The 18650-nt window shown below is 41.8% G+C and overlaps 1 protein-coding gene across 1 annotated transcript in view; it reads right to left on the reverse strand.

Annotated features, from left to right (window-relative positions):
* The window catches only part of Cfdp1 (craniofacial development protein 1), an 84186-nt gene that overhangs the window by 41588 nt on the left and 23948 nt on the right, over positions 1-18650 (reverse strand). Inside the window, exon 5 of the mRNA XM_057754193.1 lies at positions 18140-18262. Coding sequence (XP_057610176.1) covers positions 18140-18262 — 123 coding nt within the window. The remainder of the gene's footprint in view (positions 1-18139; positions 18263-18650) is intronic.

An 18650-nucleotide genomic window follows, 5' to 3' on the forward strand; every position in this document is an offset into this window, starting at 1 on the left:
AGAGATTCACAAAACAAAAATGCTGGGTTTTGTAATTTAAAAAAAAAATTATGTTAACATGTAATGGCCTTATCATTATTGTTATTAAAAAATAAATTGCAAGCTGAGCATGATAACACATTCTTATAATCCTAGCAATGGGGGGTTGTTGCAAATTCAAGCGCAGCCTGATTTATGTAACAAGTTTCAGAACAGTGAGGGCTGCACAGTGAGATCTTGTCACTGAACAAAAAAAGCTGGGTAAATTTCAAATATTTTAATTTCCCTACAATAAATAGCAACAGTTAAAACTCAGTCAAGGGCTGGAGATGGTTCAGTGGTCAAGAGCACATACGATTCTGCCAGAAAACACGAGTTCGGTTCCTATTACCCAGGCAGCTCACTCCATCTGAAACTCCTGCTCCGAGAGATCTGAGGTCTCCACAAACCTATCTGCACACACCCAAAGACATATACATAATTTAAAACAATAAAATAAAAATCTATAAAACCTGCTCAATAATTCTCAAGAGTAGAAAGAGGCCCTGAGAACAAAAAGATCAGAACTGCTGATTTAAGCAATGTGTGCATTAGCTTCTCGCCAGCAGGGGAAGCCAGGCTCCTATTAACAAGGAATAATTCACACCAACAGCTCTAAAATAGCAAAGCTCTGAGGAGGCAACTACTGCTGATTGAGTGCTAGATTCTAGTCCGGGCATTGCCCCCCACCCGCCAAGGGGAGGTGAGGGAAAGGATCAAAAGGGCATTCTGCAAATCATTCAATCAGTCTCTCTGAAATGTCGATGCAGTTCCGCCCTGTAGGTAGTCACTCTACCAACCACTGTGCTTACCTTCCACCAGACTCTCATGCAAGGGTATCAACACCAGCAAATCTAGACAGTTAGGAGCATTAAAAAAGATGTTTTGCAGGGCTGGGAAGACGGCACAGTGATTAAGAGCACTGGCTGTTCTTCCAGAAGACCAGCATTCAATTCTTATCAGCCACAGCATTATCTGTTAACTCCAGTTCTAAGGGATCCTACACTCTCTTCTGACTTCCACAGACACACAGTGCACAGCCATATATATATAGGCAAGGCAAAATAAACATAAAATAAGAATTAAAAATTGAATTAGTTTGTTTTGGGAGTTCTAAGATAGGGTCTCACTCTAACCCACACTCACTATGCAGCCAAAGCTGGCCTTCTAATTCATGGTGATCTTCTTTCTGCCTTTGCTCTTCGTGTCCTGAGAGTAGAGCTATGAGCCACTAATGCCTGTCTAGTTTATGAGTTAACTTCCATTACCATACCAACTTTTTGGCTCTTCTTCTTATGACGTTTTTGTTGTTGTTTTGTAAGACAGGGTTTCTCTAGCTCTGTAGACCAGGCTGGCCTTGAACTCACAAAGATCTGCCTGTCTCTGCCTCCAAAAGCGCAAAAGCATGAAAGCGTGCACCACCACTGCCCTGCAGATTCTTTCTTCTTCTTGGGGTGTTTTGGAGATCAAATCTTGCTATATAGCCTGAGCTGGACTTGAACTCAGATCTGTAACCCACTCTGGTCTGGAACTCATAGAAATACTCCTGCTTCAGCCTCCCTAGTGTCCTTTTGTTATGAATGCAAAGTATAAAACCATAAGAAGGGCCAGGCGTGGTGGCATATGCCTTTAATCTCAGCATTTGGGAGGGGCACAGGCAGGCAATCTCTGAGTTCGAGGCCAGTAAGTTCTAGGACAGCCAGGGATACACAGAGAAACCCTGTTTTAGGAGGGGAAAAGTTTTTCAGACAGGATCTCATGAAGTAGCCCAAGCTGGCCTAAAATTTATGGTTCTCTTGCCTCACCCTGAGAGTTAAGATTACAAGTGGCCACTACACCAACCACCCAGATGGAAGGAAGGAAATGCTCATTGTGTTCATCTAGGAAAAAGCACATTATCGACTCCTTGCCCTACACCCCATGAACACACGATCTTTAAAAGAGACAAAAGACTTTTCACACCAGGAAGTGTGAACAGAGAAGACACTACTAACTGCTCCTCTGGGACCTATGCAGAAATGACAACAAAGGCTGGGAGCATGTGACCCACACAAAGGGTTGGAGCTCAACTTGGTGGTATTATGTTGCAATCTCATCATTCGACAGGCTGAGGTAGGAGGATTACCACATGTTTGAGGCTAGCCTGAACTATATTGTGAGTTCTAGGTCAGCTTGGGCTAAAGAGATGCTGTCTACATAACAAAACAAAACTACACCCACAAGCATCAATCTATTACTTTAAACATCTTTTTGCCAGAAGGAAGATAAAGGACTTATTTAATAATAATTTACCTTAAAATGGTAATATATACAGCAAAATATTCAAAAGGTATTAGAAAGGTAGCATACATTCCACTCTCCGCTGCCTCTCAACCAACAACCCTTTGTCTGAGACGGGCCTCCAAGAGCTGCAGTTCCCAAAGTGTCACAGGGACCCAGAGACCTCTCACTTTTGTGGTAATAGGACAGTCTTTCCCCTTTTCTCTTACAAGCTATGGTGGCATTTCCCACAGGGCATGTGTTATAACTCTGACAGCCAGTAGAGATGCTAAGCAGCTGTGAGTTGGCAGTCAGATATGCAAACAAATATGAAGGAGATTCATAAAAATATAAAATAATGCCACATTTCATACTAGAGTCTAGAAGCTCTACAAAATACACATAAAATTATGCTAGTCACATAAACAGAAGATGGGTATTTATTTTTCAAATTAATGTTTTAAATTTTCCTGTTTTAATATCATAAATGTCAATAGGAATTCTTAATGATTCATATGAATACAAAGGAGACCTAAGACCAGTTTGAGAATCACTGGCCTACGTATGCACGTAGGCACTCATTCATTCACCGACTATGTGGAGTGAGCGAGTGCAGGTCCTGTACAGACAGGGTCAGAGGAATACCTAAGGCGTCTGTCCTTGTCTTCAGCCTTGTTCTGAGGCAGGATCTTTTCACTGCAGAATACATCATGTTAGTTGGCTGTCAAGCTTCTGGGGATTCTATTGTCTCTGTCTCCCAGCCATAGATGGGTTAGGACTACAAAAGCAAGCTACTGTATCAGGCTTTTTTTCTGTGATCCCAATACCCTACCTGCCAAGCCATTTCCCAAACCCCTAGGCATTTACAAATGCATGCTAAAGCTGGGAGCAGTGATTATTCCTGTAACCACACACTTGAGGATAGAGGCAGTAGTTCTAGGCCATCTAGAGCTACATGAGACCTTGTCTCAATAGACAAAAAGGGAATATGGTAGCCATACCTTTAATCCCAGCACTTGGGAGGCAGAGACAGGTGGATCTCTCTGAGTTTGAGGCCAGCCTGGTTGATGCAGTGAGACCCTGCATCAAATAAAAACAAACCAACAAAGGCTAGCCAGGTGTCTGGTGTGTTTAAAACATTTGCCACATAAGCCTGGCAACCTGAGTGTAATCCCCACATGAAGGTGGAAGAAAAAAAAGACTTCTCCAAGTTGCTGTGACTCCGCACATGCACGTGTGCACTCACACCATGGCGTATGCTCTCACAGAGACAATAAACTAAAGCAGGTCAGTTGTTTACTTTTAAACAGTGGTCATCTTCTGCCTCATTTTGGAAATGTTGATGAATGTGTTCGAACAGGTTCTGGAAAGGAAGCCACTTTACCTGTAGCTACACAGTGCTGCACATTATTTGGCCACAAATACAAGTTTAAGGTGGAGCCGGGCGGTGGTGGCGCATGCCTTTAATCCCAGCACTCGGGAGGCAGAGGCAGGAGGATCTCTGTGAGTTCGAGGCCAGCCTGGTCTACAAGAGCTAGTTCCAGGACAGGCACCAAAAACTACAGAGAAACCCTGTCTCGAAAATCAAAAAAAAAAAGAAAACAAAACAAAACAAAAAAAAAAAAACCAAGTTTAAGGTGGAGACTGATGCCTGCGTTTTCCCAGCCCTCTTAACTCTAACCCCGGAAGGAGCTTGTAAGTCAGAAGGCAGTAACTTACATGACTGAACAGCAAGATCAAATGCATTTCTATGAGGGGAGAGGAAAGAGAACACGGTGATTTCTGACTTGTCTGGACTAACCCTCTCTCAGATAACAAAGATAAATGCTAGCTAATGGACACTTGAAGGAACAGAAGGCAACCCAAATAGGCTCCAAGTGAGCATGAAGAGGAAGGAAAAGCAGTGCCAGTTCCTCAGAGGGCTTCAGAGTGTTCTCTAGCACAAGGCTTAGTCCAGCAGGAAGAGTACATGGGTTTTAGTGTGAGTTTCACATACATGCTAACTCTACTCCCTAGTTTTGTGATCTAATGTTAAATAGGAAAGAAGCCAACCCTGTTATTTCAAAGGAAAAAAATAAAAAGAAACAAAAGAAAATTTTCTTTTTAAAAATTATATCTTATGTGTGGTATGTGATGTGTGTGCAGGCACCATGAAGGAGTCCAGCGTCCTGCTCTATTGCTCTCTGTCTCATCTCCCTGACCCTGAAGGTTGCCATGTCAGTTGCACTTCCATGATCTGCAGGAAAACAAGGTCATTGCCTGCTTTGATACGGGTGCTAGGGATTCAAACTCAGGTCCTCGTGCTATGTAACAAGTGCTCTTACCCACTGAGCCACCTCCCCAGCCCATTTTATTTTAGCCCAGGCTAGAAGTTATATGTAGTCAAGAATTACCTTGACCTCTCAAGTGCAGGGTATATAACCATGTCCAGCTAGAAGAATAATTCTTTAAAACCCCTTTACCCAATGAGCCATTTTGCTGATCCAGAAAAATAATTTCTATTGAGCTCTTCTGGACCAGAATGTATATTAAGATATCCTATCTCATTTCATTCTTAAAACAGCTCTATGAAGTTAGAAATTATGATTTCATCTTTTCATCTAAAAGAAACAAAGAGATGAACCAGGCAAGTCTATCCAAGTCCAAAGCATAAAAATTATATTCTTTCTACTTCCAAAGGAAGCAGGACTAACGTAACACCGCTCTGTTTCCTTTACTGTAAATTCAAAGGTCCCAAAATAAAAGCTCTAAGATTTCAGTCTAAAGAGTGACAAGGAGCTAAGAACCCAGTCAGCAGAAACTCAACCTAGGGGCAGCACAAGCTGCGTGTACGCAGCCTTCTTATCCGCTCCTGAGTAACTCAGCACTGAGTGTTGGGAACACACCCAGGTTTACAAGATGGCTGCTGCTCAGCCTTGGTAAATGATCAACTGGATTCTCAAGATATAGATCAGGTCAGTGGAACTTTCCAGCTCTCTAAGGAAGCATTGCACAACTGCCCACTGAAGGACACAGGATCCAACCAGAACCAAAAACTCACAACAAAAGCAGATCAAGATCCAGGCACCATTTATCTTTCCACGAAAGAATTAACAAGAATCTAAAGAAGGTGCTGTGCTCCTGTCTCAGAATCTGCATGCCAGCCCATTTTCTGAACTCCCGGCAAACGACACTCAATTTCTCCTTCTACATTTTGTTCCATGGAAGAAATCTTTGTCACACACAAATTTAGACTCAATCAAGCCCTGACCCCAGACACATAAACACACCTTTTACATACCTGGTTGGATTCTAAATAAACAAGAACACCCATGTTAGAAAGAATAAAAGCCCCAGCAAGGAACATTTTATTTCCAAAGCTCCACATGCAAACTGCTCACTAAAGAGGAAAATTAACTTTATCAACTTAGGAGAAACAAAACAGCTCGTGACCTCATGGTTTTAAATCAGATCACAGGCTAATTCCCCGTCCAGGAGCAGACAGTTCTGGCTTAGAGGTAAAGCGGTGATGCACCGCTATACAGCAGCTGCTCCCACCATCCCATTACACTGCTTGTTCTGAAAGCCCCTTCTGACCTGGGTTTACTCAGCTTCACTGGCTTAGAGAAAAAGCAAGCACATTTCCAGGGCCACATTCACAAAAATAACAAGGACCCATTTAACACTTTCACAAACAGATGCTCAACTGGCCAAGGGATGCTTAGGGGATCTCATTCATTTATCCTTTGTGTGTGTGTGTGTGTGTGTGTGTGTGTCTGTCTGTCTGTCTGAGCTCAAGCTATGATGCAAATGTGAAAGCCAGATGACAGTCTACAGGAGTCAGTTTTCTCCTTCCACCATGCAGACCCCAGACAGAAACTCAGGTGGTCAGGCTTAGTGGCAAGCATCTTTACCCACAATGCCATCTTGCCTGCCCTCACCTCATCCATTCTTGCTAATCTTTACATATTCATTCTCCTGTGGGTCTTTCTCTACATAAAATAATTTCTTTTAATATGCAGAATAAAAATAACTCATAAAGATATATCTTTATTGCTGAATGCTTATAGGAAGTTCTAGAACAGATCTGTCTAACAGAAATATAACTTAAAACTCTACAGTAGTCATGTTAAAGTAACCTTATTTTTAATCATTTACTTAACCTAATATATCTAAAATATTGTATCAATAATATCATTTATATAAAAATTGAGACTTGTTTATTTTCTTCGTTACTAATTCTTCAAACTTCAGTGTGTTAGCTTCTAGCACTGCTTTTAGACTAACCACTTTCCAATGCTCCAAAGCCATAAGCGGTGTAGAGACCACTACAACAGACAGCAGAAGTCTGACAGATGGTGGCTCACAACTACCCATAACTGCAGTTCCAAGGGATCTGACCCCCTCTTCTGACCTCTGGGGATACCAGGCATGCACATGGTGCACTTATGTACATAGAGGAAAACACTCATATACAGAAATTAAAATAACATTAAAATTTAATGTTTTTAAAACAAATTAAATAAAAGGCTGAGTAAGACTAGAAGACACCCTTTACAAATATGTACACAAGCCAAACAGTCATGTGGAAAGTACATTATCAATACAAGTTTAAGGCAATGCAAGCTAAAATCACAGGAAATACATTTCATACTTAACTGAAATAAAATATTGACCACAGCAAATGCAGACAGGACACGGGCCAGTTAGAGCTCCCATGGATCAATGACAGGAAGGTAAAATGGGGCAGCTATCTTGGAGAGTTGCTTTCAGTTTGTTGTAACATAAACTACTTCTACACTGGTTTGGCATGCCCATTCCTAAGTACCCATCGAAAGGAAGTAAAAATGTTTGACTATGGAAGACTGAGTGACTGAGCGCGGTGATGCATCCCTGTAATCCCAGGTGGAGGCAGGAAGATTAGAAGCTTAAGGGCAGCATCAGCTACTTAGCAAGTCAAGGCCAGTCAGGTTTACACAAGACAAGCTCCCATCATGCCTCCACATCCCTTACCCTAAAAGAGATTTAAAAATAACCATGGGCTGATGAGACAGTTCAATGGGTGAAGACACTTTCCAGTAAGCCTGACAATCTGGGTGAGAGTCATCCCTGGAATCCACAAGGTACAAAGGCAGAAACAAATCCCTAAAGTTTTCTTCTGATTACCACAAGTACACACAAAGGAGAATTTTAAAACGTTAAAAAAACAAAACAACAACAAAAAAACCATAAGCCATCAAACCAGTAGAAAAGGATGGACACAGTCTGTTACATTTATACAATGGAGATAAGACAGAAATGGACTTCTAATACACACACCAAGGACAAATCTCAAAAACAGCAAGTCAAAGAAGTCAAGAACGAAAAAGCAAAATAATGTGTAGCTTATTTATATGATTCTGAAATAGGGAGAACTAACCTAGCAAAATAAAACCAAGAGTTAGCAGCGACAAAGGTGTAGGCAGAACCAAATGGGAAAGGGTATGAAGGAACTTTCTAGAATGATGGCATAAAATGTTCTATTTGAGGCTTGGGGATAAACTGATATACACAACTGTCAAACTCACTGAGCTGAACAGTTAAAGGTCCTGTGATAACTAACCTACTTCCTGCCTTGAAAGTTACAGGCTATGGGGACGCTAAGTCCACAGTGAGCAACCTTACAGATGAAGCCCTGAGGAGGCTCACTCAGACACTCATCGTTCTCATCACAGCCACAGGAAACCACACAATCCTTCGGTCTTGCTAGTGAGTGACTCACAAATGAGATGAAGGCACGCCAACCACAACTAAGATAACATGCTTATCTCTGCGATCTTATTCCAGTCAATGTCCAAAGAAGGATGCTGGCAAAGGTAACAGAAGAAAGTCAAGAAGAAATGAAGTATAGGAGAAGAAAGAAGACGTTCGCAGTGTTAGGGAACAGCCTAGTCAGTCAAGTGTGGAAGGAGACCGAGCATGAAGCTATTCAGCATGCTTGAAGTGAGAAGGAGAACACTGGCGGAGAAGCTATGCCTCCCTGGGTGTGCTGGCACACACCTTTAATCCTAGTGCTCAGGAGACAGAGGCAAGTGAATCTCTGTTTGTTGGGGACCAGCCTGGGCTACATAGCAAGTTCTAGAATAGCCAGGGTTACATAGTGAGACCCTGTTCCCCAAAACAAAACCAAAAGAAGTTATGCCCCCACTTTTAGCCTCCTCTCCAGTTTCCCAGAAGCAATGCTAAGATTCTCCAAAGCTACAAACAGGTATACCTTGATAGAGTATCATGCCAAGTGGTCATGTTCCTTATACCACCCAGCAACTTGTATTGCCACCAATCACAGCCTAAATATTTTGGCAAGGGGGGCACTGTATGTGAAAATCCCTTTAGCACACTTTAATCTCCCCTGTGCTACAGGGGAGAAAACAACCTGAGGACTTTTCCTGTTGTCCACAAGACAGCCCAAGCTAAGTGCAGGAAAGGCTGATGGAGAACCATGTGCTTCCTGGTAGGAAACAAAGCAACTAAGCACAGGGCAGGGCTTCTGCGCATTCCAACAAGGGTGTACATTGTGAAATGTCACTGTGGAAACAGGAGACAAGCTGACTTCAAAGAAGGGAAACAGCAGGAATTGCAAACTAGGACTGTGCGATGAGTAAGGAACTCCCTACGTGTCTGTGCTTGAACCACAGTGCGAGGAAGCTCACGTGCCACTCCATCCCACTGGAGACATCGCCAACTTAGTACTTGCTGGACGCAAGCTATGGAACCGAAACCAACCTGCTGTCACAACTAACACTGAGAAAGGATAACAAGTCTCCTGAGACCAAAGTTTACCTGCTGCTTTTTTATAACACGCGCGCACAGACATACACACACAGAGTTTTATATTCACTTCAAATTCACCAAATGCAATCCACAGCTCTGTATAGTTGCTCAGTGTGCTGGCTAATTTTATGCCAACTTGACACAAGCTACAGTCATCTGAGAGAGAAACTTCAACTGAGAAAATGCCTAAAATCGGGCTGTAGGCAAGCCCGAGGGCATTGCCAATAAATGACTGAAATGAGAGGATGGAGCCACCCCAGGGTAGGTGGCTCTGGGTATACAAGACAGCAGGCTGGGCAAGCTGTGGAGGACCAGTCAGTTGGCAACGCTTCTCCACGACCCCTATTTCAGCTCCTGCTCCAGCTTCCTGCCTTGAGCTTCTGCCCCGACTGCCAGGATGGACAGTTCTGTGGAAGTCTAAGCAAAATAAACCCTTTCATCCCCAAGGCGTTCTTGGTCATGATATTCATCCCAGCAACAAAAACGCAACTAAGATGCTCAGAAACATGAAAAAAGCAACATGGAACCTGTTAGTGTTTAAGATAAACTAAACGTCGGCCACACCACGACCTAGAAATACTAGACAAAGAATAGCACAGAAAGAAAGGGACCTCCAGACGGCTAGACTTAAAGGAGGAAGTGAGAACCACAACAGTGCACATGACCCGACAGAATGACTGAGAGGGCTAGGGGATGGTTTTAATAACTTCCGGGCCTGGGTTTTGTAAACCAAATCAAAGCAGACCTTGTCTTGGCGTTCCAGAGCCAGAGAGCCAGAATCTAAGACTCTGACTAGAGCAGACGAAGGACTAGGGGAACACTCGCTGTTACAGGGAGCACCAAGAGCCCACCGCTGTTCAGGTTAGAGGCAGATAGGAAGTCATGGCTCTTCTGAGAAAACTCATATGGATTTGGGATTCAAGACTATAATCCTAACTATAGTACCTCAGTGTTCTAGGAATTCCAAACCACACATTTACAATCAAAATTAGCCTAAACCAAAGCTCAAACCAGGGCATTAAAAAAACATAAAATCAAACCCAGTTTTGAGAAATCCAGGTTAACTCCTGGCCTTAAAAGAATACCATCATGCTGGGCAGTGGCGGTGCACGCCTTTAATACCAGTACTTGGGAGGTAGAGCCAGGTGGACCTCTGTGAGTTTGAGGCCAGCCTGGTCTACAAAGCGAGTTCCAGGACAGCCAGGACTGTCTCACAAAGAAACCCTATCTTGGAAAAAAAAAAGAAACAAAACAAAATATTTATGCCTATACCAAAGCTGAAAGACAATAATGTAAGCTAAAGGGGATGAGTCCCTTTGGCTACCACATAAAATAACTTAGAAGAAAAGAACTGGCTGGAGATAAAGGATGGAATTCCTTGACATCAACCTAAAGACTCTGACTAACAGGAAGCAATGAGGGTAAATTTTGGGGGAAGTAATATGACTTGAAGAGAACCGCAGCCCGATTATCCCGTAGTGACATGTTGGGTGGATGCAGGAAGAGAAACTGTGGGTTTTAAGTAAACTTAGGAAACGATGACAACAATTCAAGGCTTTGGGAAGATTTTAGAATATCCTAAAGACAGATGTTTCAAAAAGAAAGGGGCAGGAAGAAAGGTTATAGAAGTGGAAATTTAACGGGTCACTATGTGGCAGGAGAGAGTGGGTGGAAAGGTACAGAGGCTAAGAATATTTAGAGACTTATCAAAGATACAGTTAAAAGAATTTGTTGGATTTGGTACAGGGCGGGGAGCAGAGCTGACTTAGAACTCTGAGGTTTGGGCCCAAGTAAGAGCACAGAGTGCAGTACACTCCTGCCCCCGAAACATATCAGGGCTATGCAGGTGGGGTGGCTGGATTGGGGAGACGCTTCTTAACCTCAGGGATTGCTACAAAGTGTCCAGAAGGGAAGGAAATCATCCTGGGGATGACAGGTGCACTCCACTGTGCCCAACAATTACCACACTAAAGAGACTTTCCTCCAACCCCTGGCTGTGGGGAAAGCCCTTCTTCTTCCCCTACACTTTCCAAACAGCTGGAGTGAGGGAAGGGCTCTCAATTTAAAACAGAAGGTAAGGCAAGGCTTCCCATCTATCCTCAAGTCAGCAGCTGCTGAAACGGTGTCACGTTCAAGCACAGCTAATATCAAATTGTGCTTTTATGGTCATGCTTACTAGGTCAAAAGACAGGTATTTGCTTAGAATCTGTCATTTTCTCACCTCTTTTTCTAGCACATCTATTTTCAAAGTTTTAAATTATTTTATTTTACATTTACAATAGATTTGCTTGAATAATAGGGCTTCGGCAAGAACTGAAGACCATGTAACTGGATACAGCAAATGCAGACTTCAGGACAGCCTGATTTTCAATGCCCAACTAAAACAATCAGAACACTGCTTCTCAGCCTTTCCTGGAAGAAAAATCCCTAGTTAAAAATTTAATATATGTGAATCTTGCAATATAATTATAACCATCCACAAAACAGTACTAGGATTCTTTTATCAGAACCTTGGTCAGAACATAGGACTCACTGATAGTTATGTTCCAATGAATGGCATTCTTTCCTGACATCAGAACAGATAGTAAGTTTCACACCAAAGTGCCTAAAACCTGCAGCATACAGAATTTTAAAAGGATCAATATTAATAACGCAGCTCCTAAATTTCTGTCTTTATAAAATTCAAAGTTTTTAACCTGAAATTTAACCTTTTTTTTTTTTGGTTTTTCAAGGTGGGGCTTCTCTGTAGCTTTGGATCCTGTCCTGGAACTAGCTCTTGTAGACCAGGCCTGCCTCTGGCCTCCCGAGTGCTGGGATTAAAGGCGTGCACCACCATCGCCTGGCCTGAACATCTATTTATTTTTGTCTGGGGAGAGGGAGGTCATGAGTACCACACCGTGTGTAGACGCTATTGGACAACCTGTGAGAGTCAGTTCTCTCACCAGGTTTGTCAACAAGCGCCTTTAGTGGTTGTAGCATCTGTCAGCACATCTTTATTTGTATTTAACAACAGAAAACTTCCATAAATAAAATTGTGCATCACAAAAATGAGGGGAAAATCACTTTCCAAACAAAGTAGAGTTGAAAACAAAACCAATTGCAATTTAATATAGCTAGAAACTGCACAGAACAAAGAAATCTCAGATTAAAGACTAATCTAATTAGACAAAAGAAAACGTACAGCACCATAGTCTTAGGAGTGCTTTAAGCACCTGAGAGCTTGCTTTCCTAGGACGAATCTGCCCTCTAGTGCATGCTCAGTGATGGCTGCTGTTACTAACCAGGAGACTATACTCATCCCCGAACATCATAATGCTCCCTCTAAATAAACGTCTTCATCTCCTTCTTCAGAAGTCCATTTGCACCATTACCGTGATTAACTCTGCTAGTATAATAAATTCAAGTACCTGTTCTATGCATGCAAAAGGACCTAAAGTACTTCACTATTTTTCACATCAAAAGTGTGGCACAATTGAGACTCTAAGAATATAACAAAAATGGCTTATAATATAGATTCTCCAGCACGCTAATTTAAATTTTTGATGACTTCTCCTATAGATCTTTTGTTGTTATGTTAATCTTTGAGACAGCATTTGCTAATATCCCTGGCTTGCCCAGAACTTGTTATGTGGATCAGGTTGGCATCAATCTTCCTGCCTCTGCCTCCCAAGTCACCATACCTACCTAGCTAGAGGTTTATTTCTAGAACAGCTTAAAAGTACCTTAAAGAGGCTGGAGAGAACTCGGTGGTTGAAAGCATGGGCCACTCTTGCAGGGGACCCAGGCTCAGCTCCCAGAACTTACATAGTGGTTCACAGTCATCTCTAACTCCAGCTCTAAGGGATCTGACATCTTCTGGCCTCTGTGAACATCAGGCCCACACATGGTGCAGACACACATGCAGGTGAAACATCCATATACACATAGCAAAAAAAAAAAATTTTTTTTTTTGTTTTGTTTTTCGAGACAGGGTTTTTCTGTAGCTTTGGAGCCTGTCCTGGAACTAGCTCTTGTAAACCAGGCTGGCCTCGAACTCACAGAGATCCGCCTGCCTCTGCCTCCCAAGTGCTGGGATTAAAGGTGTGTGCCACCACTGTCCACTCATATAGTAAATATTTAAAAAATTTAAAGAGCTTATTCTAGATACACTCTAATCCACAAATCTTTGTATGAATATACCCTAGAGCAATGAAAACACCCAATAACACAGAAGTCCGTACATGAATGTCCACAGAAACATTATAGTTGTCAAATGTAAAAGCTATTAATTAGCACACACATAAACAAAATGTACTATAATCTTACAATACATTAATCCACAAAGGTATAAAAGGAAAAGTATAGATAAATGCTACAACATGGATGGACCCCAGACAGGGGCTGGGGAGGCAGCTCAGTGTTTAAGAGGACTTACAGCTCTTATACAAGACCCACGTGGCAGCTCACCACCACCTGTAACTCCAGTTCCACGGGATCCAAGACTCTGGCTGCCATAAGCACACACATGATACAGACAGACATACAGATGAACACTGTACACAGAAATTATCTAAATAAATCTCAAGAAAAAAAAAGCAAATATTGGAATTCCACCTATGAAATGCCCAAAATAAGCAAATATAGACCCAGAAAGTCCGTAAGTGAGTTGAGGGTGAAGATGGGAGTGACTAGTAACAAAAAGAACAACTGTGTCGCCTATTACTATGAATATACCCCATGAGCTTGCCAGAAACCAGGGAATGGTAAATTCAAAGTGATAATTACTTACAAGTGTCACATTTCGTCTCATTAAAGTTATTTGTTTTTTTGTTTTTTTTTTTTTTTGGTTGCTTTTGCTTTGTTTTTTGACCAGATTTGGTAGCACACACCTATAATCAATCCCTGCACTCAAAAGGTTGAGGCAAGAGGATCACAGGCTGTAGGCCATCGTAGCTTACATAGACTTAATTGAGGCAAGCATGGTCTACAGAGTAAGTTCCAGGACAGCTAAAGATACACAGAGAAACCCTATCTCAAAAAAACAAAAAAACAAACAAACAAAAAACAAACAGTCCACGGAGGCTCATGCCTTTAATCCCAGCAAGGCAGAGGCAGGAAGATCTCTGTAAGGAGGCCAGCCTGGTCTACAGAGTGAGTACCAGGACAGCCAGGATTGTTATACAGAGAAATTCTTTCTCAAAAAAAAAACCAAACAAACAAAAAAACAAACAAATAAACAAAAAACACCCACAAAACAAACAACCAAAAAAAAATCATCCAATTATATATTACTAAATAGACTATTCATTATAGAATATCACTTCTAGATTCCCCATACTGTCAGAGGCCATGTTCTCCTCTATTTTTACTTATAATAATTGCCAACAGGCTTTTACTCATGACATCCTACACATTTCTGTAGGAACTCAGCTGGTGGTCTCATTCTTTGACTAAACCATTCAAAGGTCTTGACCTTGGTGTGTATGCAAGCTTTTAATATACATTCAATTGTAAACTTATCACTGGACAAAGAAAATATCAAGGTATTCATACAACAAAACCAAAAACGAGGCACGTAAAGAGTCTAGTCAAATGCTAGAAACACCTCCTCCCAATACTGCAGCTATGTCTGATTTCTGTTAAGTGAAATGCTAATTACTCTATCAAAAGTTAATGATTATGTTTGCTTAAAAACTAAATAAGCTCAGTTCATAATTACTAACTGCTGAGGACTCTGGGAAAGATCACCTATCCACTGTTCAGACAGAGAACTATTGACAACGTGAGGTTCCTGGGATAGTAAAAGATACCAACAACTGACAAGCCACCAGATCAGGTGCTTCTGTTGGTTTTCAGAGACCAAGTCTCATTCTGTCCATGTGGACCACAGACTCACTATGTACTCAAGGCTGGCCTTTAACTCCCGGATCCTATGCTTTCACGGCTGGATGCTGGGATTACAGTCACCATGCCCATCTACCAATTTAAGTCTTAATCTTTATGTGGCTCTAGAACAAATCCTATCTTTTCTGTCTTTGGGACAAACACTACTTAAACTGACATCCCAGGAGGGTTCAACAATAGTCTTTTTCTATGTCCAAACATCAAGAACAAGACAAAACCACATAGGAAAAATAGTACCTTTCAATCTTATATTTTATTGTCTTAGTTTGTTCCCAATCTGTAAGGCTATAGCTTAACATAGTAACTCAGTAAGAAGAATTCTGTGCTCACAGCAAGGATTGTTAAATTTTGATGAGACTAATGAAGTAGTAAATGTTAGAGTGGAAGAAAAGAGCAAATGTGGGCCTGAAGCCTGGCTAGCTACCAGCTGGTAGAGCTAGATGCAGCAAGAATTCAGCATGCGGAGGAAGAGATCAAGAGGCCTGGATGATGTGAAGCCATGGGAATTTGGACACACTAAGTAAGCATTGTACTTTCTTGTACCAAATGTAACAGCATGATTCTGGCCTCTAGTTGAAAGAGGGCTTACTCCTGACACACAAACTCTGGCTTTTTATAGCCTAAACGGCGTGCTATTTTAAACATGTGGAGGAAATACATTTTCAGTTACAAACACTGGCTCCTCTGCATCTGTCCTTATTTGTTACTGAGAGATGTGGGGCAGGATGTTTTAGTCTTCTGCACTGGTTTTCCTGTATTGCTTAAATCTGTTTAGAAGAAAGGAAAACACACAATTTCTATAAACTGAAGCAGCTCCCAAAGTTGGGAGGAAAAAAAAGCCATGGAAAACATTCTACTGCATTACTTTTCTTTTATATATATATTAGATAACCCTACAAACCCCTCCCTTGAAAAGACCTTCCATACTTAACTATGTGGTATCTTTGCAGATTCTAATGTTCTCACTGATAAAATGAGTCAGAGTCCCAAAGCAGATGACTTCCTTTGGCATTCCAAGCAGTTATAACTGTAAAAGTTTTCTGAGACACAGGTCAGAAAAATAAGCAGATCACCCTCGAAGGCCATGTGATTTATCAGAAATTCAAAGCATAAATAATGCTGTACTATACATAATTAAAAGTCCCATATTCATGCACTTTACTCAGATATTTAGAACATATTCTTATACTCTGGTATATTCTATTATAGCTCTCAAAGAAACTGATTTGGACAGACTTCATTTTACCCCTTTTGTAAGGGAGTTGGTAGGTCATTAATCTCCTGAAAAACGTTTCACTAGAACAGCCGCCAGCAACAACTCCTTTTCTTAGCTGCCCTCTACCCCAGAGCTCTGTACACAGCCTCGGGACGATTTCCTCCTTAATGAAATTTAGTCAGACCCCTCTCAACCTTTTCTCAACTAAGCCTTGTCTATGCTAGGACTGTATAGATCAGGTTTAGGAGGAATCCCACTCAGTCAATTTAAAGAGACTGTCCTATGCTGATAACAAATAGCCCCAGCTGCCTTTAATAAGAGTCTCATTAGCCAGAATCTTCCATAGCAACAATACTATTAATGTATAATAGAAAAGGTGGGTAGTAGTATCTGATAGGGGTCTTTCTTCCTTTTACCTCCCTTTCTGGGTCTCTCAGGAATCACTTCTCACATAACTGACTTGCATGTAACCCTAGGTCTCAGATTTTGCTCTAGGTAAGTGCACCCTATAGGACATACCATAATAACAGTATTATTCAAAGTCAGGGCTAAAAAGATGAAAAAAAAAATGTTTTTCAGGAGATTAATGACCTACCAACTCCCTTACAAAAGGGGTAAAATGAAGTCTGTCCAAATCAGTTTCTTTGAGAGCTATAATGGAATATACCAGAGTATAAGAAGAGTCTGATAGGAAAATAGGGTGGGATTTTAATGGGAGAAAAAAACATAAAATAAAACATTCCTGTTTGTCAGATGAGGTGACACACACCTTTAATCCCAGCATTCAGGAGGCAGAGGCAGGGATCTTGGTGAATTTGAGACCAGCCTGGTCTACAGAGTTAGCTCCAGGCCTACACAGTAAGACTCTGTCTCAAAAACCACCTTCCTGTTCACAGCAAAGGTGAGTATGTTAATGAGGTGACAGTCCACCCCCCCCATCTGAAGGTCAGAGGAGCAGCTGAGGAGCTCGGCCTGCCCAGAACTCCCCATTGCAGGTGCTACAGGCCTGGGTTTCTCTTATTTGTTTCTTACATACGCTAAGAAGACAGGAACTCTTGCTTTTTCAAAGAGAAAGCCTTCAGCTAAAAATAACTAAAATATGGAAAGTGCAAAAGGAATAAACTATCAGAGTTTCTGTCTTTTAATCATTTCTGACTGCTTTCTTTGAGACAGGGGCTCACTCTGAGACCTAGGCTGGCCTTGAACTTCTGCCCACTCGACTTTCTTTTTTTTTTTTTAAATTTATTTATTAAGTATACAATATTCTGTCTGCATATATGCCTGCAGGCCAGAAGAGGGCACCAGATCTCATTACAGATGGTTGTGAGCCACCATGTGGTTGCTGGGAATTGAACTCAGGACCTTTGGAAGAGCAGCCAGTGCTCTTAACCGCTGAGCCATCTCGCCAGCCCCTCACTTGACTTTCTTATGTTCCTCTGCTATCATGGGGGTGGGAGTGGAACTAAATACTCAACTCAAACATTCAGTCAAAGGGCAGATGAACTGCTAATATTGCCATGTAAAAAAAATTATCATTTTTTAGGTATACAATTTACATGTTCAGCTTCGTGGTTACCATTTTCCAAGCTGAAATTATTATTATTATTATTATTTTTTTTTTTTTTGGTTTTTCGAGACAGGGTTTCTCTGTGGTTTTGGAGCCTGTCCTGGAACTAGCTCTTGTAGACCAGGCTGGTCTCGAACTCACAGAGATCCGCCTGCCTCTGCCTCCCAAGTGCTGGGATTAAAGGCGTGTGCCACCACCGCCCGGCTCAAGCTGGGATTATTAAATAAGCAACCTGTAGCTAATTTTTCCTAGCAACTCTATCTGGGTAAAAACTTCCAACAAGGCAGAGCAGAAGTCTCACCCCCTAGCTGAGAAAAGGAGCGGGTGACAGCCGCAGCTGGAAACAGGCTCTTGCACAGAGAAGTCCCCAGTGTGCCAGGTCCACTCTGACTGACGCAAATACTCACCCCGATCCAGCAGGGAGCGCTGGTGCTGCCGCTGAAGGGACAACTGCCTGAGGTTTTTCTTTCTCATTTTGCTTGAGGAAAGATTTGGCTTCCTTAGATGCAGCGTCTACTTCCTTAGTCACCCTATTTCAAGGAAAGAGACAACAAATTTATAAGTGGGATAAGAAGCAAATATTGTAGCAAAGTAAATAAATGAAAACTAGGGACACTCTCATTACTGAGTTTTCAGTAAGTTCTGGCCGCTGACTGTCATGAGTTCACTCTAAGAGTTCTACAAATAGGCGCTTTCCCAGACTGATACTAACAAGTAAAATAATGCATGAAATTTTATCCAAGTCTCCACCATTACATCTGTCAGCGCAAAGACTCAGCAACCACTCCTGGGTCTCAGCTCACTTGGTTACTAACGTGAAGGCCACAAAGATCCCTGCACTATTCCTCTCCTAACAGATCGATACGAAGACTCAAAGGGCCAGTGAAAGGTGAGATGGAGAGACGGGAGACAGACAAA

The sequence above is a fragment of the Chionomys nivalis genome, chromosome 21 (genome assembly GCF_950005125.1).
Source record: "Chionomys nivalis chromosome 21, mChiNiv1.1, whole genome shotgun sequence".
Lineage (NCBI taxonomy): Eukaryota > Metazoa > Chordata > Mammalia > Rodentia > Cricetidae > Chionomys > Chionomys nivalis.